This window comes from Agaricus bisporus, assembly GCF_000300575.1.
Source record: "Agaricus bisporus var. bisporus H97 unplaced genomic scaffold AGABI2scaffold_6, whole genome shotgun sequence".
NCBI classification, from domain to species: domain Eukaryota; kingdom Fungi; phylum Basidiomycota; class Agaricomycetes; order Agaricales; family Agaricaceae; genus Agaricus; species Agaricus bisporus.
Genome location: NW_006267369.1, coordinates 166,542 through 192,190, shown reverse-complemented (window position 1 = coordinate 192,190; position 25,649 = coordinate 166,542). Strand labels below are relative to the sequence as shown.

At 44.7% G+C, this 25,649-nt stretch overlaps 9 protein-coding genes across 9 annotated transcripts; 2 read left to right on the top strand and 7 right to left on the bottom strand.

Moving 5' to 3' along the window:
• Positions 1-167: 167 nt before the first annotated feature.
• AGABI2DRAFT_178679 (hypothetical protein) lies at positions 168-2,553 on the bottom strand (the record flags this gene model as incomplete). Its single annotated transcript, XM_006461515.1, has 23 exons — positions 2,456-2,553; positions 2,363-2,401; positions 2,286-2,296; positions 2,172-2,236; positions 2,064-2,118; positions 1,952-2,009; positions 1,893-1,902; positions 1,818-1,835; positions 1,738-1,763; positions 1,657-1,682; positions 1,575-1,609; positions 1,493-1,517; positions 1,427-1,438; positions 1,354-1,369; positions 1,258-1,297; positions 1,100-1,200; positions 1,013-1,037; positions 922-956; positions 840-867; positions 725-782; positions 529-674; positions 317-451; positions 168-251 (listed from the first exon to the last, which is right to left on the bottom strand). The coding sequence occupies exons 1-23, from the start codon at positions 2,482-2,484 to the stop codon at positions 168-170; spliced, it is 1,077 nt and encodes a 358-aa protein (XP_006461578.1). The 5' UTR covers positions 2,485-2,553.
• Positions 2,554-4,484: 1,931 nt separating this feature from the next.
• Positions 4,485-9,962, bottom strand: AGABI2DRAFT_222380 (hypothetical protein). The gene is made up of 18 exons (XM_006461514.1): positions 9,785-9,962; positions 9,602-9,733; positions 9,349-9,549; positions 8,240-9,297; positions 7,943-8,183; positions 7,768-7,877; positions 7,527-7,711; positions 7,433-7,467; positions 7,328-7,378; positions 6,675-7,271; positions 6,527-6,625; positions 6,185-6,467; positions 6,055-6,125; positions 5,550-6,003; positions 5,408-5,499; positions 5,250-5,359; positions 4,896-5,198; positions 4,485-4,833 (listed from the first exon to the last, which is right to left on the bottom strand). The coding sequence occupies exons 1-18, from the start codon at positions 9,917-9,919 to the stop codon at positions 4,608-4,610; spliced, it is 4,383 nt and encodes a 1,460-aa protein (XP_006461577.1). The 5' UTR covers positions 9,920-9,962; the 3' UTR covers positions 4,485-4,607.
• A 1,315-nt stretch (positions 9,963-11,277) lies between these two features.
• Positions 11,278-12,119, bottom strand: AGABI2DRAFT_178677 (hypothetical protein; the record flags this gene model as incomplete). The annotated part of the gene is made up of 3 exons (XM_006461513.1): positions 11,278-11,555; positions 11,612-11,722; positions 11,796-12,119. 3 exons carry the CDS (start codon positions 12,117-12,119, stop codon positions 11,418-11,420), a joined length of 573 nt encoding a protein of 190 aa, XP_006461576.1. The 3' UTR covers positions 11,278-11,417.
• A 2,635-nt stretch (positions 12,120-14,754) lies between these two features.
• On the top strand, positions 14,755-15,804 carry AGABI2DRAFT_193017 (hypothetical protein). Its single transcript, XM_006461512.1, has 3 exons — positions 14,755-15,184; positions 15,245-15,355; positions 15,420-15,804. Exons 1-3 carry the CDS (start codon positions 14,849-14,851, stop codon positions 15,588-15,590), a joined length of 618 nt encoding a protein of 205 aa, XP_006461575.1. The 5' UTR covers positions 14,755-14,848; the 3' UTR covers positions 15,591-15,804.
• An 818-nt stretch (positions 15,805-16,622) lies between these two features.
• On the bottom strand, positions 16,623-17,576 carry AGABI2DRAFT_70931 (hypothetical protein; the record flags this gene model as incomplete). The annotated part of the gene is made up of 6 exons (XM_006461511.1): positions 16,623-16,712; positions 16,772-17,006; positions 17,071-17,134; positions 17,187-17,273; positions 17,320-17,503; positions 17,553-17,576. The coding sequence occupies 6 exons, from the start codon at positions 17,574-17,576 to the stop codon at positions 16,623-16,625; spliced, it is 684 nt and encodes a 227-aa protein (XP_006461574.1).
• Positions 17,577-17,891: 315 nt separating this feature from the next.
• On the top strand, positions 17,892-18,920 carry AGABI2DRAFT_71341 (hypothetical protein; the record flags this gene model as incomplete). The annotated part of the gene is made up of 3 exons (XM_006461510.1): positions 17,892-18,082; positions 18,139-18,676; positions 18,726-18,920. The coding sequence occupies 3 exons, from the start codon at positions 17,892-17,894 to the stop codon at positions 18,918-18,920; spliced, it is 924 nt and encodes a 307-aa protein (XP_006461573.1).
• Positions 18,921-19,621: 701 nt separating this feature from the next.
• AGABI2DRAFT_205372 (hypothetical protein) lies at positions 19,622-20,503 on the bottom strand. Its single transcript, XM_006461509.1, has 3 exons — positions 20,097-20,503; positions 19,926-20,036; positions 19,622-19,871 (listed from the first exon to the last, which is right to left on the bottom strand). The coding sequence occupies exons 1-3, from the start codon at positions 20,415-20,417 to the stop codon at positions 19,740-19,742; spliced, it is 564 nt and encodes a 187-aa protein (XP_006461572.1). The 5' UTR covers positions 20,418-20,503; the 3' UTR covers positions 19,622-19,739.
• A 1,029-nt stretch (positions 20,504-21,532) lies between these two features.
• AGABI2DRAFT_118446 (hypothetical protein) lies at positions 21,533-22,224 on the bottom strand (the record flags this gene model as incomplete). Its single annotated transcript, XM_006461508.1, has 3 exons — positions 21,533-21,670; positions 21,725-21,835; positions 21,901-22,224. 3 exons carry the CDS (start codon positions 22,222-22,224, stop codon positions 21,533-21,535), a joined length of 573 nt encoding a protein of 190 aa, XP_006461571.1.
• A 976-nt stretch (positions 22,225-23,200) lies between these two features.
• On the bottom strand, positions 23,201-25,117 carry AGABI2DRAFT_178673 (hypothetical protein). Its single transcript, XM_006461507.1, has 9 exons — positions 24,971-25,117; positions 24,661-24,906; positions 24,236-24,603; positions 24,122-24,180; positions 23,970-24,064; positions 23,846-23,890; positions 23,647-23,789; positions 23,420-23,578; positions 23,201-23,358 (listed from the first exon to the last, which is right to left on the bottom strand). The coding sequence occupies exons 1-9, from the start codon at positions 25,083-25,085 to the stop codon at positions 23,269-23,271; spliced, it is 1,320 nt and encodes a 439-aa protein (XP_006461570.1). The 5' UTR covers positions 25,086-25,117; the 3' UTR covers positions 23,201-23,268.
• Between the last annotated feature and the right edge of the window lie 532 nt (positions 25,118-25,649).

Sequence of the window (25,649 nt, the reverse complement as noted above, 5' to 3'; positions counted from 1 at the left end):
CATAGAATATCCTACGCAAACCCATCCCCAACAAACAATTTATATACTTTTGGGTTCAATCAGTGAACGAAAGGGTTCATAACATCATCATCAATATATACAACATTTTATTTCTGCAAACCCCAAGAATAGAGTGACACTTGCACGCCATACACCAAACCACACCTTCAAACATTTTCCGTACCCAACTCAGGCGTACGTTCTGCATATGTAGTAGTAGTCATCAAGCTGGAAGCCTTCCTCGCAAACGTCTGCCAAATAAATAAAATTCAAAATAAAGGTCAAGTTCGCAAAGGCAAAAAAAATCATTTCTTACCATACCTATTTCATTCCTTTTCTCTTCTAAATCACGACCTACAGCAACACCGTCGTTTCTTTCACATTCATACACCATTCTATCAGAGTTGAACTCCTTCGTAGTATCGATTTTGATCGAGATGTTCGTAGGGCGCTAGATAGATGAGGACGAGAATATAGGTTAGATACCACCGATGTGAGAATGCAGTAAGGGTAAGACAAAACTATTACTTTAGTTGCTATGCCGGTAGTTCCTCCCGCCCTTGAGAATTCACGAAGAGAAACGGATACGTGTTCACTAGTGTTGTTGATTGCATCTGCAGCAGCGCGAATGCTCTTTCGTGCGTTGAGAGTAGCAAGAAGCGAGTTCGAGTATACTAGAAGATGTTCAAAGGATGTATCGATTTTAAGGTAATATTTGACTTACGTCGCCCGATACAGAAGAAAAACATGATATAAAGGAATGTTTGCCCCGCCAAAACAATCTATAACGAGTTAAATTGAGTATGAAAGATGAGACAGGACACGAAATAGATTCTTGCCGAAATCAAGGACGCGACAGCGCACAAACTAAGGATGGACATTTGGTTGCCGATCGTTGTGCCATTTACAACCCAAGCTCACCTTGTCAAAAGGCCTGTGTTAACAGAATACACAATCTAAGTAAATGATTTGAGCCATAAGCAAAAAGTAATAAAGAAATTGAGATACGGACCAACTTCTTAATCATCGTGTCGGATCTACAAGAAGAAAATTTGAGTATATGTGCCCCAACTTTGATTTCAACGCTTGTTTAACGTGCCTCTGGAAGCCCGTCCGAGATTGATGAAGGATAATGCAAAGGCTGGCCGCAATGATGAGGTCTCCAGCAGCAGCTAATGCGTTTACAGCGATTGAAAGACTCTGTAATAAGATCGGTCTATCAGATTCGACTAGGAAAGGTTGCAAGGAAGCACAGACTTTGAGTTCGGCTAGTTGTGCATATGTCTTGAGGCGTAAACTGCGGATGAGATGAGCACCATTAAATAACATCCTTCAAGAGACCAAGCTACTAACGATAGAGCGGTAAAAGCTGAGAATCCAATCCTGAGCATCAACATCACCACAGATAGATATTCTAAGGACATACCAACGACACAACCTGTGAGAAATAATCATCAGTAAAAGAATACGGATTGATATTTCGCTGCCATACCAAACTCTCCGATTACCAAAAGAACCTGTGTGTTCATAAAGAGTGAGAAGATGAAAATTAAGACTCGCAAAGAGTTACGTACAGCAGCTCCAGTCAGCCAAATTTTGCGGTTGCTCACTAGAAGATCCTTGAGCGGATATCAATCGAAAGAAAAGCCTGCTCACGTCTCCAGACCCGCATAGTGAGGAAGCTGAAGGAGGAGGTTGATTTAGAGTCTGAAAACATTAAAAAAAAGAACAAAATACCTTTGCACCACAAACGCAGTTAAACCCTATGTAATGTAGAAATAAGTTCCTTTCTTCCGCAGTGTCAACAATATACTTACGTTGAAGAGGACCTCAACCTTCCCCCGAGAAACTGATCAGAGTTGAAGGCAAAAGATGGATAAAAGGAGCAGTACCAGTAAGCTCCTGTGATCCGCGTGAATGAGATATATGAGTATCACAATCGAGGACTAACCATATGAGTTTGTTAAGCATCTCTGGTCGAGCGGCGTCCTTGACAAGGTACATGTACACTGAGTATTACCGTTCATTAGTCTATAACGCAACAGCACAAAAATGTCACGAACTTGAGTGAGTGATGAGGATTTGATGGATAGTTTCGAAGAACATGACAGAGCCGACCTGCATGATCCATCAATGGGGCTTAGACTAATCGCATAAACAGAGTGACTGACCAGAAGTTTGATGGACCAAGTATCAGTTTGATTGGTATAGTAATAATATACCTGAATTACGGACACTAATCCACCATGAAAACCTCGAACGACGCGCGGCGGAAAGCTCCTCACCTCCGTAAAGCCTACATAGGATGCAACAAAAAACAATTAGTTTCCAGTCGTACATTTCAGGAAACGCATTAACTCACATCCCAGCAATGACCACACCAATAAACGCGACACCCATGCTATATGGAAGAAATATTAAACGGGGCCGCTAACATCGATTAGAAAGAACATACGTGTTGTCCAAATTGATAGCTATCGACATGGCGCCTGGATCCAGAAGAGCGTTGGGTGATGGGAATGGATAATGATAGCAGAGTGTGTTGGAATCAAGAGGAAGAGGGATGGAGCGTGATTATATTGGAAAGTTAGGCCGTCGAGACTGGAAAAAAAAACTTGCCAATAAGCTCAAGCTTCGAGAACGGCAGAGTATATACATAAGGTATGACTACTAGAAGAAGCTTTTCGTTAGAAGAGTTCGAGAAACGACGCCGCTCCATGTTGACGTTTCGATAATTCTTGATGTTCACGTTCAAGCTTCGAGCCTCCGGAGTGAGCGAAATATGCCTCAGCATCCCACTCAAGCAGTGTCGCGACAAGACAGAAGATCCGCTGCAATATACGCAGTATTATGTGCACTCCTGTACTTCAATTCCAGAGTTATTGGAATGTGCCGCGGAAGAAGACTTGGTTTTTCGAAGGCCCATGTCATCGCTGCTTCGTTTTTACTTTGGCACATTGTGGATCATGATCTTAATCCCCGTCAAGGTTCGGCGAAGACGGCGATCCAAGTACTCTACCTTTCTTTCATCCCTGTAAGCAATAAATGCCCGCTAGTCAATAATTTCCATGGTTTGCTGACTTGGTCTGATGAGTAAGGAACAAACAGAGAGTTGTGACCCGTTCGCGTGACTTCGAAAACCCCGTCAGGGCTATTTTGGCGCTTCCGCGGCCCCTTTGTATCCAGCCCTACGTCCCTTTAACATCCGTCATCGTCTCATACAGATATCCATATATCCGAGGTGCTTGATTTTGAGGGTTTTCTAGCGCAGATACATCCGTTTCTAGTACACTCCTTAGCGTTCCCGAACTTCTTCTACGACATCAATCTCGAAAAGAGGAATACCCTTTTCGATTCCAGGTATCATTTCTTCCTTGGACGATCCATTGTCTATCATGCTCGTCCTCTTTCTAACCTAATCATTTTTGTGAGGTCGTAATAAGAGGTAAAAATCATGTAAACGGACGATCCAAGGAAATAGATAATACCCGCGTTTAGGCTTTACTTTTGACCTTGACTACACTGTTGGCTCTCCCGCCAAGCTGAAGTTGATGATAGATCTACCAGGGACAGTATAATTCCCTCAATCTGTTTGGACAAACATGACAAGGCAAGGCAAGGTGAGAGAGAGAAAGATACTAGAACAGGCAGAGGTGTTCTCCAAACCGAATGACTGGGGAGCATACAAGGTCAATGAGACAAAGGAGAAAGGGATGGGCTTGGTTAACTATCTGGCCACTCCTTCTTTTTCCGGAACGACTTTGACGGAGGCGTCAAATTTGAGTATTTGAATAAGTAGTACAGAGCTACCTCGAAAAAGAAATAGAAGGTCATTTTCCACCCAAGTTTAGTTCTGAAATATCAAAGTATAGCTTTTTTAGATTCCCCGAGTCTAAGACCACCATTGAATGTTAAACTTGCTGTAATAGTTTTCGTGATCTTCGTTAGGTAACGGGCACGATCTTCCCGAGTACTACATCGAAGGAACGTCCCACAATAATATTAGTCGCATGTATTCGTCTTCGCCAACATTGATAGCGAGCGTTATGAAGCCAGTTACAGAGCTGAATACTGAGATGAAGATACCGCAGTCGAATTGGTTGAAGGAACAACGGCGTTTGCTAGCGTGAGATCGAAAGGCACAGGGCAATAATACTAGCCAAAATCTCGCTATGAACCACGGGTGAAAGGCTATGTATTTTTGAGTGTCGGAAGAAGAGACACTGAGTCTCATAGTTGGTGTTCTTGCGGAAGAAGTGGATTATTTTCTGATTCTTAACACTCTTAGACCCCTTGCCTCTCGTGGAGCGTGTATTGACTCCTGAGGAATTTTCAATAGGCACTGGATGGCACCAGAGAACCCAAATTTACCTTCGAATGGAACCAAGTAGGTGAGCGCCACAGCTACTGATAAGTTATGTACTATATACGTGTGTTTCTAGCTAGACGAGAAAACTTGCTGTTGATTATACATAATAAAGAGTCCTAATTACAAGCAATCAAAGAAGGAAAGAAGATAAAATAAATATCGAAAAACAAAGAAAGTAAAAAGTAAAAGTAAAAGAAACCAAATGAAACCATCCTTATCGATTCCAAAGTCCCTTGTATTACTCCTCATCTTCAAACCGCAAAATCTGTGCATCTTCATCGATAGGAACGTTTCTATAACCTCTTCTCGATCTCAAGTTACTAACATCCACCCGTGAAGTGACCCATTGAATCGCGATGTGGGCAAGTCCAATAAGGAACCATGGCACCGACGCAGCAGTGTCCAATGCTCTTTGGAATTTGCCATCCGAGGAGCTCGATAGATCTCCTGGAAGTCGGATATTCCTAATGCGAACGACATCAATCACTTTTCGACGAAAATAAAACCAGTAAAGAGAAAAACGCACCCTCTGACATGACCACCACGACGATAATAGTAGTAACCCACTAGTGCAGTGAATGCGAAAGGTAGTAGAAGTACGAAAAACCAGAATAGTGGCCCTTTGGACTTGAACCCCGGGCACACATGTCTTGCACCCCTATCAAGCCGGTAATCGCTCTCGCAACTTGAATACGGTATAATCCTGTACGCAGTCCTCTCATACCAATACTCCGACCCACTCTCACATTCTGCTAAATCATCAGGTAGGGGTTGTGTTCCAGGAACGAGGACACAGTCTCCTTCAGCGTTACGAAGATGGTTGAATTCACTATTGGAATAAGTCGACAAAGGGCACAAGTAAAATTTGAAGGGGACTTACCATTCGAAATCTACTGCTGAGCAAGGACAATTTTGTATAAGCTTCTCTGGCACCTTGGCTTTATCTCCAACTATACAATTGGCCTCCCTCGCACGACGATGATACAGTGTCTTCAAAAACTTCAATAACCAACATTATAATGAAACAGTCAATCTCACCTGACGGCCAAATAGACAAATCTCTTCCCTCTCAATACTAGGACTCCACAACTCAAAATCGTCATCATTCGGCTTATCAGGATTATAAACACCTTGAATCCCAGATCAGCTATGATCACCAACGAGAAAAGAAGAAAAAGACACGTACATCTTTTCTTTGTCAACGCCGAGAAATCGAGATGCACCGCGACCGATCCGGGTGTCCTCAGCCTACTCCCAAACAAGATAAACCTCCTACTCGTATCCTCTGGAACAGTCACAATCGAATCGACCCTAATCTTCTCATCTGAGAACCTATATTCTCTCCAATTCAATCCCTCATCCGTACTATAAAGCACACGATCCGTTGGTCCTTCATCATTCACGATAACTAGAATCGATCCTGAATCACCGAATTCCCACATATACGCATCTTTATGAATTTCTTCCCAAGTGAATCCCGCATCTCGACTCAGAAAGGTGTTACTATCGATGTAAGGTTTGAGTGTTTCGCCGACGTTTCCGACTGCTAGCAGGAGGCCGACTACGCCAGGACTGCTGTATGTGGCTCGCGGATCTCTGCGTTCGGTGTATCCATGGATATGTAGCGCGCACTTCTGATGATAAGTCAATGATAGTAGCTGGAGTAATACGAGTATCAGGCGCACCGTAGTATCACATTCATACTTCTGACCCAAGGAATCTCGTGCAGGAGGGGTCAAAGGTTTCCAAGTCGCACCTGTAAATACGATCAATCCATCTCCCCTGTAGCACGCACCAAGCAAGAGGGGTATTTACCATCATTATGAGTAATCCTCGATTGCAAATTCTTCCTTCCAGTGACTGTCGCCTGACCGGGATCAGCAACAACATTGACAAGAGCAACCCCATCCAATCCAATAAGTTTTTCAAAATCCACATAACCATCTTGATTCCGGTTAACATATTCTGCTGATAATCCGAAATAAGTTCCATTCGAGTTGGATTTCAAGATGTTACCCCAAAAAGGAGCTTCTGGTGGTTCGGACATTGTCATATGTAGGAAGAGTGAATGAGTGTTCGATTCTAGAACCGTATACGCCTTTAGGAAAGCAGAGGTCAGCGGATGAATCCCAAGGAAGTTGAAGGAGAAATGCGTACGTGTCCACTGGGATGCATAGTCGGCGGGAATTGACCACTCGCGAAATGATTTCCATCGAGCGACACTTGTAGCTCTAGAACACGTCTCTCAGGGTGTAACTGGAAAAAGTCAGTTCATAACGAACGGCAAATTGATGGTGCCACATACCTCAGCAACAACCAAAAACTCGGAAAACTTCGCAAACCCAACCACGTTTGTAAACAAAGCCTTCTTCCTCTTATAATACCCTGCTCCAGCAACCAACTGCAAGTGACTCCCAGGTCCACCCATATTCCTTTGACTTCCCTGCTTATCCTTATACGATTCACAGATAATTTCCGTAGGATCCGCATCCAAAAAGGTATCCCTAGCCCAAGCACAGTTCTTCACATAGTCATCAATGCGTTCCCAAGTCCTTCCATTATTCAATGAATATTTCGCTTCAGCTCGGCAAGTCGGACTAGTAAACTCCGCACAATCAAGATTACCAACCCAGATTATACTATCGGAATTGGTTGGATGGAATCGAATGACCTGAGCATTAAATGTATTCGGCGGAGTGGGTGCGTGGCCTGTATGCCAATCTTGACCGAAGTTGGTTGTAAAGAAGAATTCCTTGGTGTCAGTTATTATATATGCGCGATCTGGTGCGTATTTGTGATGATAGAATGCGAGGAGATGTTTATCTGGGAAGAGTTGATGCCATTCATAGCCTTCACTGCTTGATTGCCAAACAGTATTGTCATGTAGACGAACGAGGATAGCCTGCCAAAAGTCAATCATGAGTAAATCTAACAACCATCCTCTAACTATTTACTCACAGTAGACTCCTTGAAATAGGCGTGCTGAACAATTTGCGATGTGAAGTCATGCTAGATAAATGGATGAATACAAAATAAGAACTTTCACCTATCAATTTCACGTACGATCTGGTGTATGGCTTGACCCTCGGGGGGTTCAGCTTTCGGAACACTCTCACTTAAACATAATTGCCTGATTCAAAAGGAGAACGCGACATACCTTTCGAGCAATCCTTCTCGACTTTCTCATCCTTCTTCATCCCTCCTGAGCAAGTGTTGCCGGGAATCTTGCGATACCCAGAGGAACCCAGGAATGTCCTTCTCGATCCTTCACATACACCAGCCGGAATGGGTTCAGGACCAGCAGCAACGCATTTACTGTCCTGAAGGATAAAGTTGTAATCACTACATAAAGCATTAGTACGGGAACACTCCAACTGATACTATGTTCTTATTCGCACCATTCGTAATCGTCATCCGAGCAAGGACAATTCTCGTCGTGTTCCACAGGGTCCATATACTTCTTCCCAACGTAACACTGAGCATCAGGCTTACGTCTAGTATACCATTGCTATACATTTCATAGAATCAGTTGGTTGTCGAGGTAACAGAAATCTCGAGGAGGAAATGACATACTTTGTGTCCCATGATACACTCTGAATCATCTTTCCTAGCATACCATTTCTCAAAATCGTCATCCTCGCATTTACGCCCCCGAGTAGGTTGAAAATCGAGATAAATCACCACTATTCGTCCACTTTCTTTCGTCCGTTCTCCCTTAGGTATCGAACCTAGAAGTAAAAACTTTTGCGACGTTGAATCTGGTAGTGTGACCAATGCCTGAGCAATAAACTTTTGCCCAAGATTATATGTTTTCCTAGACATGTGCGTATGAGATCAAGCAACGAATCAGAATAGCAGAAAGTGACCCACCAAGTTTTCCCGAGATCGAGTGAGTAGCGAATCTCGTCCGTCACTTCTTCATCGTTCACCACAACCAAAATACTGCCTTGGTCACCAAATTCATATTTATGAGCGTCTCTCCGAACCATTTGCCATGTTATTCCAGCGTCGATACTGAGGAAAGTATCGCAATCCGTATATGGCTTCAAATGCTGTCCGATCGAACCGACGCCCATAACGATACCAGGAGCAGGGGATGAGAAAATGCGGCCATAATTATGAGGAGTCGTAACAGAGTATAAATGGAGTGAGCAGCGTTCACCATCGCTGGGATCGCAAGCGATTGGCTTGCCTTCGTAGTCTTGGGTGGGCGGTTTGATAGGAGACCAAGTACGACCGTCGTTATAGGTGATGCGACTTTTCAGCAGCTTGTCCGCCATCCTTGATTCGACATCTTTGACATTATCCACGATATTCGCAATTCCAACACCATCAACGCCGTAAACCTTCTCATAATCCACAAACCCTATCTCATTCCTATTTGTATCCTTCAAACTTTCAACGAAGAAAGTCCCGTTCGAGTTGCTGAGAAATAGAGTGCCAATAGCACCACTATCATGCAATAAGACATCGACACCAAGTGAATGAGTCGTGCTCTCCACGATAGTATATGCATTTTCGCGTAACCGAGCAGAAGAGGCATGAGGGAACTGTGCTTTCGCCCATGTTTTAGTGTCGATTGTCACATAGAGTAGCATTTCGCCATCAGATGCCTCTGAAACATCTTTCATGGCCACAATAGCATATTTGGATACGATGGCGAGAGCGACAACACCCCTTGAATTCCTTTTAAGACCCAAATCCTCGATGTTTTTATCGCTGGCAAAGAAATCGGTACTGGAGTAGAGTCGACTGGATTCCAAGGTTCTGCCACCGGCAGAGGCGGGAGTATCGTAGGCCACGCAGTAGACGAGGTCTGGATGAGCGTCATGCTTGAAGTCTTTGCTGCCATGAGCGAATTGGCAACGTGAAGTGTCCGAAAGCAATTTCTTGACATCACTGCTGAATGCGTCGGTGGTGTAGAAGGTCTATGAAGAGAATTCAGTGCCTTGCAAGACAGCGTAAACGGTCGTGTGCACCTCATCGTGGCAAACAGCACTCCAACCCATACGGTCACAAATGGTACCTTGGAACAAAATGTAGCCGTATTTATCTGGGTCAGAATGGAAAGAAAGTGGCTGCTGAACGCGCGCTGGAGCTATTGGAGTTTTGAATAAACGCCATGTCCGGCCTTTGTCGTCTGTGCGGTAGTGTGTAGTGCCAGGAGTCAAGACGAATGCCTAGTGCAATATTTAGCAACTGAACTCGTGTAGCGATAAGATGAAGGCGCACAATGCGGTTATTAAATGGGTGTTCGATTACTCTCTCTGCCTTGCCTGGAGGTATATCAGCCAACACCCATGTTTTGCCCTCATCTTCCGAAACGTAAACGTTTCCCTCGGATGAATCATGATATATCACTGACTATACCATCATGAGTACAGAGAAATTCTAGCCTTTTCAATGAATACGCACATTAGTATCGTCGAAAAAAAATAAGCGAGCTGGCGGATTGTCAAAGTGGGTGATCTGATGTGTGGGGTCGGACTGGCCGGTGGCGAAGCCAACGAAGGCCATTAGAGCCAGCCATAATGCATAATAGCACCTCATTGCGAGGATTTTCGAGACGAATTTTGTGGACACGTAGTCGTCGTCGAGCACAGGCAGCAATATTGCCCCGTGACACATCATGGAATGTCCGCACAGCCACTGATCCACCTCACTAATGGCTTTAACCTCGCTGTTTTGGTTCTTTATAGATTAATTATAAGACGTTCCTCACGGAAATGTAAACGACACCAAAGGGATCAAGTCTGGAGGTATACCTCCAATCCTCTGGGTCATCAACATGAATACTGCTAGTCCGCTGACTGTCACCCTTCTCAGGTTGTCTCATCCTCCTCCGACGTTTAACACAAGTGAACGCGATCAAAAAGACGACGCCGATAAGAACTAGACCAATAGCTGCAAATGTGCCTCCCACAGCAACCTTGTTACTCCAAAACCTATTCAATCATTTTAGGAATATTCTGTCATATTTAACGTTGAACCGTACCTAGATTTAGATAGCATGTGAGATACAGACGGCGACGGAATATTTCGATTAGTTGAAGGGGATGATATAAATGACGGTGTGAAAACTGAGGTTGTGACTGTAGACGATGGAGCATTCATAAACCAAATATTGTCGAGCCACTAACATTGAATGTCGGGGTGAACGAGGTGGGACAGCTCAGCTCTCCTCATAGCTAAGCTCAATGTTTATAAGTTACAGAAAATTGGTGCGCTCATGCGGGTTTTAGTGGCGATACCGGCATGTAGTTGCGTACCATTGGCTCTCGTTTGACAGTTGCTTCCACTATCTACCTTCCATCCTTCAATCAGTTACACTAAAACCAAGATTAGAACAATCTAAGCATTCAAATGACATCGTCCGATGAAATTGCAGAGTAGATAAAAGTAATATCTGGCGCTGGATACCTCTATTCTCGCTGCGGAAGACATACCATCTCACTCTCGTCCATTTGGGCGGAAACCAAGCTATATGGTTATCACCTTTCAAAATTCATAACTGACCTGTAATCATCGCCATCACTGATATTCGCTCCTTTTCACACAAATAATATCAAGAGTCGGCCAGAACCCTTGGGGGAAGGGTTACTCGACGAGCCTGAGAACATTCCTTCCGGGACGTCCAATAGAATCTGAAAGGGACCAGGGCGGCCTGAGTCCCCGTGGTCTCCGATAGGCTATTTTTAAATCGCAGTTCAATTATAGATATGCGCGCAACCTGCAAGGTGGACGTTCAAACGTTTGCATCGGGAGACCCAAACCGGCCCACCAGATACTTTCAATATAAACTCGACCTGAACAACGCGATTGGATCTTGAGATCTAATTGATGAAGAAGGGCAAAATTTTCAATTACCGGGGCACACAACTCCAAATTCTACTTATTCAACAAGATAAACCAAAAGAACAGGAGCATGATGACATAAATCATAAGATCATACAGTACATGGAAATGATAATGCGTGAAATGCGGCAAAAATGTGATGTTACAAAATAATAATTTATGAATGCGATAGGACGAGAAATTTCGGTTTCTTTCAAAAGTCAACAGCAACATCCGCTTGCCAGATCCCATCTCCAATGCTATACAGAGCAACCAGGAAGATTTTCTCAAAAGGAATCTTTGTTTGATTGATTTGCCACTGCCCATTTGTGGTAGACGACTTTTGCGCTAACTATTGACCTCGTTTAGCACACATGGAGATTTAAACAAGGAAGGAAAGATACTCACATCCACAAATGACCAAAATTGCATAGCGATACTTGCACCGAGCTGACCGCGTGACATAGCCGGACTAGCAGGCATACTCTGCACAAAGTTCAAGTGCTCATAACCGGTCCACTAAACAAAATCAAATCACAAATCAGTTCAAATTCTCGATCTCAGGTTCGGAATAAAAATAGGGTAAACTCACCATGATCCGTAAATGGATTTTGCCAATTCCCGTCTGGGACAAAACTTGGTCATTTGCACCGGCAACCATTTGACTAATGGCATTTTGTGACCGGGCACTAAAGTCAGCCAAGGAAACTCCTTGACCGGCTTGACCAATGTAGTCAAACCCGATAGGTCCGCAAATGGGGCCATTAGAGGTTTTGCAAGTGGATTGGGGAACTCGTCGACGGCGGGTCGAAATAAATTGAGAAGGCGGAGGTGCGAGTGCGACGGAGAGCGAAGAATAAGACGAGATTTGAGAAGGGAAGATGGGACTGTGAATAGGATTGTGGTAGCGGGACATGATGAAAACGCAGTTAGAGTTTTAGGAGTTTAGACTTCTTCGGTGTGATCTGGACTGGAACTGATAGTTGAGACCCGCTGGGCGCAGTAGTAAACTTCCTCGGGATTGAACTCGAAGTTGTTGATGATTCAAACCGCAGTTCCATCCATAATTTATACGAACTTGTTCTCTTAGACATTTTCAAAAGTACGTTGATAGACTCCTTCACTTGTGCAAGTACTGTGAGCACTGTGAACGACGATGGAGGGGAGGGCGGGCCTTTGAGGGTTTGATGTGATTAGCGGGAGAGTGATTTCGGTCGAGGGTACGCGCAAGGAATTACCGAGAGTGAGAAATGAACCGATTTTTCCAAGTTGAGATAAAACAACCCTTAGTTCAAGAAATCGGACGCGAACCGGTTAGGTAACCGTCGTACGGTAAATTCCAGATGTGATTTGATGTGATTATCAGTTAGCGAGTCAGCCACGCTTTTGATTCCGCTGTTGGATGTAGATTAGTATCATTACCATTCAGTCATTATTGATTTTGTGAAGAGCCCATGGCCGTCATTACTGAGCGATGCAGTTGGCAGGTTGAACGCTTTCAATTGGAGCTTCAGGCCATGTCACTAACGTTATTATATCCTTAGGGTCTTAAAATGCTTCCAGTCATCATGTCTTTCAGATACCCTTCAGCTCGCTGTACGTAGAGCGATCCCGAACAATTTTCCAGTCGATCTGTTGGAAAATGCTGGAAAAGATTCTTATTCGCTAGGAGATGACGCCCGATAAAAGACGATGAAGTAGATGTGATATGTCCCGACCACGAGGCAAATATTGACACGAGGATTACAGGTGACGAGTCAACTTCACATTCCACTTTCCCACCCGTGGTTCAATTACAGTCGCTTCCAGGAAACAAACCGACCTCCTTCCATTTAGATTTGTGAATGTACCCCAGCCGTACACCCACTTCTCAATCACCCGAGCCAAGGAAAATGACTCCCATCGAAGGGTAACTTTTGTGATTTAACCTTGATGGTCCCCTTGTTACTTTGAATTGCATTCCATCCCGGTGGAAGAGGATCAGATTTGATAGGACTAGCGGACGTAGGATGTGCTGATGTGCTCTAACTTTCAGACGTGACCTTCAATGCCTCTAGACATGTATGCACAATGCAAAAAAATTTTGAACTAGCCCTCAGCCTGACTCTGTGCATGCCTGCCTGCCATCAAGCAACAAGGTCCTCAAAATCCAGATAAAGCCTTCAAGTGCGCTTCGTATCCGGCGGTATTTCTATTTTAGGCTTTCCCGCTGGCGGGAATTACGTGCTCCGCGAAGCTCCCGGAGTCGGCCTGGCCTTATTTGGAAGAAAAGATTGATCGTCTGTTCCTGGCACGGATGAATCGGCATCGATCTTTATTACACTTTGCGCCACCTCATTTAGATAACACCAGGTACAGACTTTAGTAGCGCTTGCGTCTGGGTACATTAGTCGACAGCTATGCTCCTCATACCGGTCACATGCGGGGAGCACCTGTTGAACAATTTGGGAGTTTTGAGCGTTCGACTTAGACTTGATAAAATGGTTCCAACCTTTTGGCCATTCTTGATAAGACAGTCCTGGTCACTGACACCTTCGACTGTTGAGAAACGATAGCACCCCCACTATATATGTTATACCTCCTTATCCCCGTCATGGCGCAAAATTTGTCAACACGCTGACATAGTGGGCGTGACTCAGGAAAGATCTATGTATTAGAATAGTTCTCAAGACCATATGACATATACTTCACTCAGTTGCGGTCACAATCACACTGCCACTCCAAAGTGACATTAATTTCGGCTGTCAATCGACGCATTTGACGCCCACAAAAGGGTGCGAGCGTAGTAAGTAGTCGGTACTACATTGAAGCTATCAGCCAGAAGATTTATCCGAAAGCCACTCCTGCCTATATTACTACTATATTCTCGAAACTGGCAGCGGGATAACTTCTGTCAACCCCTTGTCAAGGTCAAACCGGAACCGCTCACTAGGCACCCGCTTGTACAAGTGACCGATCAAAAGCTTCCGGTGGCATACAGAGAGAGATATAGAAGGTTTGGCCCGTCCTACTCTTCCCCGTCGACCCTGCGGTATTTGGAATGAGTACCGCACCTGAAGGCCAGACGCTTCCAATAACGGCGATGGTCGATCGCCCTGACCATCCTCTCGCGATCTTAAGGGGAGACATACAGCAAATCCTGCAGAAGGTCGAGAGCATTCGCCCGATTGCATCCCAATCGTACCCTTGAAAGTTAGATGGAATCACCGTTCTATATCTATCTCTATCTTTCTTGTATATCGATCCAACAAAGGGCCTTATCAAATGACGCTGGTACATCAATTGACTAGTCCTGATGAAACTCCCAATCTTATTACTCTCGATAGAAACACAAAAAGCCAAGTATAAAACGAAGGTGACATTGTGATAGGACCAAGGAAGAGCCCGTCACCTCCGAAAAAGCGTCAGACAAAATTCCCTTTTTGAGATGTGAAGTCTTCTGTGACAAGTATCAGTTCACAACCCTGGTGAAGGTGTGAAGTACTAGTGATCGCAGTGGCGCCACGGATTTATCAACAGACCTGCACTTGGAGTATATATAATCCTTTGCCTACTCGTATTTCAGTATCAACGCCCAGGTCCACATCGGGTCTACCTACCTGTCCAACATCTACCAAATACCTCCATCCTCGCTTTTCGCTTATAATGACTGCTTACTATTGTGCTGCTTCGTTTCACACGGGCCTTCATCCCTCCCAGATATCCACCTATTCTTCCCTTGCTGGCGCTCTGACCCCCGTGTCGCCGCCTACTCTATTCACCTCTCCTAGTCGCCGTAGGGTGCCGCAGACCGCATGCAAGAAAGTCAGCAGCCCTGCCTTCGAACCAATCGCTTTCGATTATTTCGAACAAGCAAGACAGGGTGTCGCTCTCAGAGATTTTACAGTCAAAAGTCAGACGGGAATCAACCAGATCCTCTCGGGAGCTAATGAGCCCGTCCTGGCAACCGCTGGTATTCACAAACTGGATCTACGAATCATGGTCAGCTTGCGCTACTTTCTTTTCCAAACTACAGGAGTCTGACCCTCTTCGATTTTGTAGTGGGTGGGCTATGAGCATATGGGATCATCATTTTCTTTCCCCGTCTCCCGAACAACAACGAAAGGCCAACTGGTCGCCCAAATTGCAAAACTCCTCCGAACCTTCTGCGAGGTAAGCCTTCATACACTGTCTTCCCTTCCTTAATTTGTAGACTGACTTTCTTCCCCCCCGATAGAACGCGAAAGCATCAGCGTCTTCTGCACCTGCTTGGCGTATCGCTCCTGACGCAATATCATTCGAACAACTTTATCTCGTCGCTCTCTATAGTTTTGGAGGAGCTGTTTGTCAAGTAGACCTTGCCGTGGATCCAACACCTGAGCCGAAGCTTGTGAATGAGCGTTATTGATTTGGATATTCGGTTGGCATAGCTTTCATCTCAATACCCCCTTTTCTATTTCAAGTCCGGCCACTCCCGGCTCTTCTCATGTACTCCACTTCCTTGGTACCTTGCGACGTGTTTAATTCGGTATAATTTATTACAGTCCTGCAACAATGTATCAAAACCATCTTATGTTTTTCTACCTTTTCTCTCTTAATGGACATCAACGTATTCTTCATACTCTCCACTTATTAAGGGACTCAATCATCGAAACGTGCCAAAGTACATTCTCAGCGGCGTCACGCGGAATGTGAAAAATGAATACATAAAATCTCGGGAATTCGTGACTCGAGTCCTTCATTATCCCAAATCGTCAAATTGAAGCTTTTTATAGACATTTTGTTACAAGTATTACGATCTGCCAGATGTTCGGCATTAAAAACCCAGATACCAAAGTGAATGGCCATAGACCACTTGTGTCGTATATGAAGAGAGGGTGGGGGAATGACTGTATGGTAAGGCAACTTTTATAATGGCTTGATTATGTGCCGAAAAAGTTCCGGTATCGGAAGCAAGCCATGTGTACATTGCAAGCTCTATCAAACCCCCGATTCTCCTCGTGTTTTGAAGATCCACTCATAAGGCGAAGAAGCATACTCATATCTCTAAATCTGCTGTAAAGAGATCTGAAATCTGTACTGTAATCGGTAATTCTACCGCCCCGCGTGGAATAAAGGGTTTCAAGATAAGGCTTAACACGTCAATTGGAATTTGCCGAGCGTGACCGTCTTGAATATTTTAACAGGTGGGTGCTTGTGTACATCAAGCCGCGTGTGCCAGTTTATCAAGATACCATTAGATTCATCTGTATTGCCAGTCATAGAGATATGGGGTTAGGATTTGATGGCCAGTTGCAATACAGGATTCTTACAAATGACATTGTCCGTGCAACAACCCTATTGATAGAGATTACATCTCTTTTCCTCCGCTGACAGACCATCCTCTTCTCCGAGGATGAAAAGCTTAAGTAGCATTTCGAAAGTCATAAGTACCTTGACGTCATCCCTCCTGCATGGCATCATCCTCCCCGGTTTGCTGAGCTTCTAGCCACCAAGCTACCGGGCCCAATCCTTGTTCCGCTATGGAACACTGACAGATATATCAGGATATGGAACAAGGGTTTGTAGAAAAGGTCTAGTATGACTTACGATGATGTTATATGGAGCTCTTTTCGGGTCTCTCACAACCTGCACGCCTTCTGCCATTTTAGGAGGACCGGGTTCATCATCGTAGAAGTCTTCGGCCTCGACACGGACGCGAAGTACTTCTCCCTGGTCGATGTACATTCGATCAGCTACCGGAGAGTCTAGGAGCTGTTGTGATGTCGGTGCTTCGGATTCTTCTCCCGGCGGAAGCCAGAAATGGGCGCGTTCATTAGAATCGCTAGATATTGCATTGAAACATGAGGTTCAGGAAATGAAACGAAGCAACGGGAACAATAACGCACAAAGTTGACGGCTGTGGAAGGTAGGCGGTAGGGATATATATGTCGTCAAAAAATCCCATGGTTACTTCAGGAGCGTCAGTACAGTAGAAGGCATCCGATGTAAGATTGATACAAACATCGTATCCCGTCTTCGTCAGATGATTTGACCTTGGCAATGACAACTTCTGAAATGAATGGCCTGAAGATCACCATGCGAAAAACGGCTGCAATGCGTTAGTTCCCTGGATTGATATAAAGAAGTTGATTTACTTTTATACCAGAGGCAACCGTCTCCGTAGCGAACCTTGCCTTCCCCGACTTGTGTGAGGTCGAAGACACAGATGCAGAGCCCAACGTCGTGAAGGACGCGGTTAGCATATTTTTTGTTTAGTTCAGCGGTTATAGCCTCATCTGCGGGCACACCAAACTGCGACGGTTGAACTGCCACAGTATCCTATAGAAAATCTAGTCAGCCACGCCCTTTTCGCCGTAAGTTCGCGCACCTTGATGATGGACAGGGAAAACATTCATCGGGCATAGGACTTATCCGGGAAATTAATATTTAAATCTCGACACCACGTGACGCGGATAAAAATTCCTCTTTTGCTGGTTGCTGACCCCTTTTGCTCTCCACATCGTCGCAGACATTCTCCAGAAAATCCTCCCAAAAGTCACAGAAAATTCCAACGCAGGGCGATGTCAGACAACAGCGGCGCGGCTCAAAAAACCAGCTACCTACCAGCAAAGTCCTGGCGCCATTCTGTCGCTGGAGGGTGCGTTTTTTCGTGTATGTTTTGTATGTTTCTGCGTGAAGTCTGACTTGGCATTGTAGTCTTGGTGGAATGTGCGGGGCAATTGTGACAAGCCCCTTTGACGTCGTCAAGACGCGTCTACAGTCGAGTCTTTTTCGCGAGGGGCATACTGCTGTCGGCGTATTCAGCAGCGGTGGTGGTGGGGGAGGCGCTGTGCTCCATGCCGCGCCCAGACACTCGGGACTATTGTGGAACTTTGTTGAGACTGGACACATTCTTCGGTATGCAGACGTCCTAGTATGTCTTACCACATCTTAACCCAACCTCTGGCCTGCAGGGATATCTATCGAGATGAGTCACCGCGCGCACTCTTCAAAGGTCTCGGGCCAACGTTGGTTGGCGTCATCCCCGCTCGCTCAATAAACTTCTTCACATATGGCAATGGCAAAGTCGTAATTGCCAATGTATTTAACGAAGGTCGCGAAAATTCTCTGGTTCATCTTACTGCCGCTGCATTTGCTGGTATTGTCACCGGCACGGCAACAAATCCCATTTGGGTTGTCAAGACTCGAATGCAGCTATCCGCCTCACGGTTCGTCGATAACGTCCCTAAAGTACGGCAGAGTGGTATTGGTGGCAGTTGGTTATGTATTCAGAAGATTCTTAGAGAGGAGGGAGTGAAAGGATTTTACAAAGGTTTAAGCGCAAGCTATCTTGGGGTTACGGAAGGGACCATACAATGGGTGCTCTATGAAAGGCTGAAGAAGCTGACGGCCGAAAATCAGAATAAAGGCGGTTTGATGGAGTGGTTTGGTATGTTGGGTAGTGCGGGGACGGCGAAATGTGTTGCGAGTCTCGCGTCATATCCACATGAGGTCCGTGCTTTCGTGCAGTTCAATATCTTTCACACTCACTGTTTTTTAGGTGCTACGAACACGACTTCGGCAACCCAGCGTGAATGGTGTCGTGAAGTACACGGGGCTTTGGCAAACGCTAAAGCTAGTGATCGCCGAGGAGGGCGTCAGGTCACTGTATGGTGGTCTTAGCGCTCACCTGATGCGTGTGGTGCCCAATGCTGCGGTGATGTTCTTCATATATGAAGGGATCCTTCGTTGGTGATATCACGAAGCACGACGAACCTTTTATAACCATCATCATTGCTATTCTGCTTCTGGCCGCTGAAGAGCGGTATCCGCATCTCCCGAATTCTATCTCGACGGAGAAACATCCTAGAAATGCGATTGTAATGCATCGCCACCTTCACCATCCGCCATCAATACCCCTATTTCCTTACAAAAGTGCTTTCGGTCGCGATTTTCTTTCTTAATTGACCCCTCGTCCTTACATCACTTTGGACTAATCTTCGCATAGTAGATAGTATCGGGATATTAATTGATGTCCTTGTAATAAATCGCACCTCTCTTGTAACATATCATTATTCGCTAACTTGCAATTTAACGTTCAATAGTTGCCTCTTTGGTTTTCATTAATCAGTACCCGCTCATCGTTTACTCGTTGCTCGTATAGTTAGTCTAATTTCTAGATTTTTTTCGTTGAGATTTGAGACTTTGCAGCAATGAGATGATCTGCGTAACGATCAATGATCTAAGGATTCTTCCGTTCAACTGGCGAAAAATATCAAGACAGTGAGTGAATCTGGTGTCACTCCACGTATCAGCTGACTCCCTGAACCTTTCGGAGAAGATTCAACAGTCCCACACATCCGATTAGATCTGTTATTCACCTTTCTAAATCAAAACGAAGACTAAATGTATAAATCCCCGATACGACTTTTATACAAATAAGGTACAAGTACAAATCGACCCTATGCAGGAACTATGAAAGCATGAAAGCAAAGATAACATCATACAAAAATCCCAAAGGCCAGAAGGCGTTGGGAGGGAGGAATCGAGAATCTCGGCGAGGAAGATGAAACGGTCAAAAATCTATGGCAATATCTGCCTGCCATACATCATCACCGACGTGATATAGAGCCACAAGTAGTATTTTATCGAATCCCTTGGGATGGATTACCCATTGTGTATTAGTAGACGTTGTTTTACTGGCAGCCTGATAAATGTGTTAGATTTATAAGTTTGGAATGCGAGAATTAAATGGACGAACGTCGACGAAAGACCATAACTGCATAGCGATAGCTGCACCCAGCTGACCACGAGTCATTGTTGTAGTCACTGGTACATTGTATCTCGCTCCCATATGCTCGTACCCTGTCCACTAAAAAAGGCCGAGAGATTAATTCAATGCCCGAAGGGGAACAAAAATTCATTGCTTTACCATGACATGAAGTTTCATCGACTTTACACTCAATTTCACCAAAGTTTGATCATTTGCACCGGTGATCATTTGTGCAAGTGCGTTTTGCGATCTTGTACTGAAATCCGCTAAAGAAACGCCTTGACCGGTATGTCCGAGATAATCGAATGTTACCGGTGAGCACATAGGCCCAGTGTTCGTTTTGCATAATGTCTGTGGAACGCGTTTTCGACGAGGAGAAGTGAACTGCGATGCTGCGAGAGCTCCAGAAAGTGCGGAATACGTCGAAAGTTGAGAGGGAAAAACCGGAGCATGGATGGAATTGTGATATCGAGAAGACATTGAATAGAAACTTCAAGTTTTTGGGATTTGGGTGAAGCTTGTGTGATAGTAGTACAGTGGTTTTTGCGTCGTCACCAGGCAGGGCTCGACCGAAGATATCTGGTGAATGAAGCACGATAATCATCGTGATATATACCAGCTTCGAGCTTATGGGCAACGTTATGTCGTTCTTCACATCGAGGTATTCTGTGAGTTGTGGGTAGTACCTGATAAACATGGAATCAGCTGAAGCGGGTATAACGACAGAATGTGATCAGGAGCAAGTGTGATTAGAGGTGTGATGGTGACGGATGTGATCTTAGGCGAGGGCGTTGAGTGCGTTAAGTATACCTCGTCACTTTGTGTTTATCACATCACATTGAACCACGCGTGTGTCTGAATTTGGATACGCGGGATGATCGGTCGAAAGGTTGAAGAGTTAATCGATTTCGGTTCAGCAATCAGTGATGTGATACTGGGGTGATATGTCCGATGTCTTCATTTGTGATAAACGGAATTCATATCGCTCACCAACGCTAGTATGGGATAATAGATCCTGTGTGGATATCGCTTCGGGGCGACATTCACTTCTGGAAGCTCGGCTGTCCAGGGCAACGGTTCTTTCTGTTGCGAGGAGTCCGTCACGGATGTACTTGCAAAAATAAGGACCCACCCGCATTTTTCGGGCCGCCAACAGGGGCGACGAAAGTCATTAACCGGACAATTGTGTTTCAGTCTTGTCGAGAAAGCCTCGAGGCGCCGTGATGTTGTGATATCACAACAGGGTGCCTGTCGTTTACGTCAAGCAGATGACCATCAACGGTCGATGATCTGATCGGTGATCAATGTAAGTATCCAGCACTCGATTGGGGGTTGCCTACGATTGGTGAACACAAGCAAATCTCAACTGGAATGTATATTCTAGTTTATAAACGTCAAAGTTGTAAGACGATAGTTGTGTTATATTCTTTTTCCTTTGAATTGGAGGGGTGGAGGTAGTTAATAAAAGGTGAAAAATTAAATAATTAGCTGTACACAAATCATAAGTATTTCCGCGTGGAAGATTGTCAATAATGTACATTGCAGGAAGATTAGTATGCTTAATAGGTTAATTCTATGCTTGCTATAAATGGAAATTACAGATCTACGGCCACGTCGGCTTGCCAGATGTCATTCCCAATGTTATGCAAAGCGACAAGGAAGATCTTCTCGAATGGGATCGTCGTTCGATTGATCTCCCACTTGGGGTTGGTTGAAGATGATTTTTGTGCCAGCTATAGTGAGATTAGCTCCGTAGTCACCTGGACCGGAAAGCAACACCGTCTCACCTCTACAAACAACCAGAATTGCAGAGCAACCCTTGCGCCGAGCTGACCTCTTGAAATTTCCGGGCTCGCAGGCATACTTTGAGTAAAATTCAGGTACTCGTATCCAGTCCACTATAGAAATCATAAATTAGCTTGCGATTTCTAGTTTGGGATATAGATAGAACTTGAACACTCACCATGATGCGTAGCTTGATCATGACTACGCCAGTTCCGGCTAATATTTGTTCGTTTGCACCGGCAACCATCTGACTGATAGCATTTTGTGATCGAACGCTGAAATCAGCCATAGACACCCCCTGACCGGCTTGGCCAATATAGTCAAAATCAATAGGACCACAAATGGGACCGGTAGATATCTTGCTGGCGGATTGTGGGACGCGCTGCCGGCGGGAAGAGATAAACTGAGACGGTGGTGGCGTAAGTGCACCAGAGAGTGATGAATAAGATGAGACTTGGGAAGGGAAGACGGGGCGGTGAATAGAGCTGTGATAGCGGGGCATAATTCAATTGAAGTCGGAGGATTAGACGTTTAGCCTTTGTGGTTCGCGGGCCAACTGGTGACAGCTCTGCAGGAGACTCGAAGACCTTAACGAGTCGAAGGAAATTTTATCCATGATTTATAGTACGACCTCGAATTCTACGCGCTTGGATAAGACACGCTGGACTTTTCTTCACTTGAATCCGTGGTGCGAGCATTGACGGAGGTAAGTCAACGCACTGGCAGTCTGGTGAAGGTCGGGATCACCATTTTCATTCACTTGAACATGAAGTTGGTCAACTTTGGTTCGACCAGGCTGCGATCGTTTGCGCTTTTTGGGTCGTGAATTATTATATATTGAAATTGATCACCGGTCCGTACCTGGTCCATTGATTATTTCGAAACCTATTGTACAAAAGCTTTTTACGGGGATTCAATCGGAGTCTAGTTCATGTCAAGGCTGCATCACGAGAAATTCCTCGCTGCCCATTGTTACGATTGGGTACAACGAAACGAACTATTAATAGATCGTGTCATTGAGGAGAGCCTTATAATAATTATAACTATGCTCCAAGCCTGACATTTCAGTCCACTTCTCGATATCACATTTTTGACCGCCATCTGGCCTCTCATCGAGGCATGAGTGCTCGACTAGTTCCGTAAACGGGAAACTGAACTGCTGAGATTGTATCGAGCGGCCCAAGTCAACTTTATTCAATGTGGCGCAGGAGCGACGATGCCGCTCAACCTGGAAACTCCGCACACACCATGTGTGTACTTCATCCCACGCTTGCGCATTTGAGTCCCAAAATCGTCCGTCATGCCCAAAAACTTTTTTTGAGTGTGTAAGTCGCAAGAATGGGCTCTAAGATTGCGTGTTGAGTACCAGTGTAGGTCTTTCCCACTTGATTAAATCGCGATCATTGGTCAATGTAGCCACTGACACTGCACGATGCTTGAGGTCGAACACGATGGTCCATGATTCAGAAATCATTGGGTGGATAGACACTTTTGATTTGGATATCATTTTTCGTTTCCAGATTACATTCGGATATTCACCACTGGTTCACGGTTTCCCATTTCCCCCATCAACCTCTCGCGTAACCTCATCACAAACTTCAATCCAGATCTTCGCTAACTTTTCAAAGTCCTCCACCTACGTAACGAGAACAAAAAGTTGAAAAAGAAGAAAGTTAATTAAAACGTTATAGACATACCTCGTTATAAATCTGTGCACTACACCTAGTCCACCACTTTCCGTTATGATAAAAATGAGCCGAGTATGCGTTTCTTTGGTTCAACATCTTTTCGTCCAACATTGTCTTCACTTGCGAAGACCAAAGTATACGACCTGGCAATGGTAATTCCACGTTGACCTATGAAACATCATAAATCAACAACAATCACAGGGGAGAGTACACGCGTGCGAGTGATGTATATTTACCATGTTAAGTGTAAACTCGCCGTTCGGATCCATAACTCTCGTCCCTAAAATCTCAGCCATACGTTTCCCACCTTCAATAGCTAAGTTATGACAATACTCAAATATCTTGGCTTCGCCACCAATCCAGGCTCGGAAGTCCAAAGCTAAAGGTAAATCGTCAATGAAATTTATGTTTGTTGGACAAAGAGATATTGCGCACCAGTTCCGACGGTGAGGTAAGGTATGAAATCGATAGTACCGTTCCCTAAAAGCATAAACCCACCCAAAGGATTCTTTTCTCAGCAATTGCTGTTAATGGCTGAAAGATTGGTTCCTTCACGCACATTCAAACTGGGCCAAGAAGTCTCGTAGAGAGCGATCTTTGACTGGGCGATAGGCATGAGATGTCGGTAGTGAAGTTTTGATTATATCTCGATTCCTGCAGGAAGATAAAATTATTGGAATAATGATAGTGCAATTTAATAGAAGAGCCTGCCTTTCCGGAATATACAACATGGCAACAGATTTCTTGCAGTGTAGCCATTTATGACAATTCTTCAGCCATCAAGAATCAATAAACGAAAAATGTGTTTAAAGAGATGGCACATACAGAAACCCAAAAATCAGGCTCAACGCTCCTCAAATCAATATCCTGTTCTTGGCCGATCGAATGAGCGGCATCCACAACACTCCAAATTCCTTCTTCTTTACATATCTTGACCATTTCTTTCCATGGGAGATAAACCCCCGGATTGGACCCGATACTGTCGATGATGGCTACACATTTAGGCGATTTCGTGGACTTTTTCGAGGTATCTTTTCGTTGGAGAGCGAGGGTTTTGATGTGATCGCGAAATTGAGTTATGATCTGGTGAGGTGTAGTTGGGAATCCGAGTTTGATTTCCGAAACTGTTGGGTAGGGAGGAATGTCGCCGAGGTTACAAGCGGTTTGATAGACGGAATTATAAGTCGTGTTGACTGCCAGAGGTATCTTTTTCAACAAATATTACAAGAGAAGAAGATCGTAAAACTCACAGCAGATAATAACATCATCCTTCTCCCACTCAAAATTCCTCAAAATCGTGTTTACACCCACGGAAGTATTCGGAACCAACACGATTTCGTCCCGATCAACTTTCACGAGATTCGCTAATCGTTGACGAACATCATTTAGATAATCCAAACATTCGAGTCGTAGAAATCGGTCTGGATTAGCCTCGAGCTTGAAAGAGAGATCTTGAGCGGCTTTGTGTACGATGTACGGTGCCAAGCCATATGATCCTACGATGAAAAAAGTTAGGTAGATTCTAATCACTTGGGGCTTTTGTGAGTCAGATAAACTCACCGTGATTAAGATTGATATACTCCGGATCAAGAGGAAAATAATCCAGCATAGGACGACCGAAGGGTGGCGGATCTCGTTTAAATAACTCATCAGGACTTATGTCTCGCATTGCCATCGTATCCACTACAGGAGGAAAGGGTGTACCGCGAGACACGCTGCTTGTCGCAGGTCGAAATGAAGGCGAGGACAAATGGGGCCAAGTCATGTTCACAACCGTGTTATAAATAGACTGGTAACATGTTGAATTGGCGTATCCTGGGTTTCATGTGTTCGGAGGCTTGTTGGCACATGAATATGTAGGTCGGAACGATGTTGACTATCAAGTGTTTGTTGGTTGAGCTTCAAGTACACTTGGGATCAAATCCGGTGTCCGGCAGTATGCAGTGAAACCTGTACGTTACAACAAAACGGACGGCAACTTGTGGTATGTAATTAAGCCAAGTCAAGCAGCGGTTGAGTTCGGCAGGAACCGGAGCAGCGTTGTAAATCGTTTGTGATAAATTACCGATCCTTAGTCTACAAAGGTCTACATCGTATACGACTAGTTTCATAAATCAATCTTCCCAGGGACGCCGACACACTTGGCTAACAATGCCTGTTACGTTGCCACCGGACTGCTCACCACGCCCTCAGTGATTATTATATTATTAGAAGCTCACAACATGCCCCGCCTTGTTCT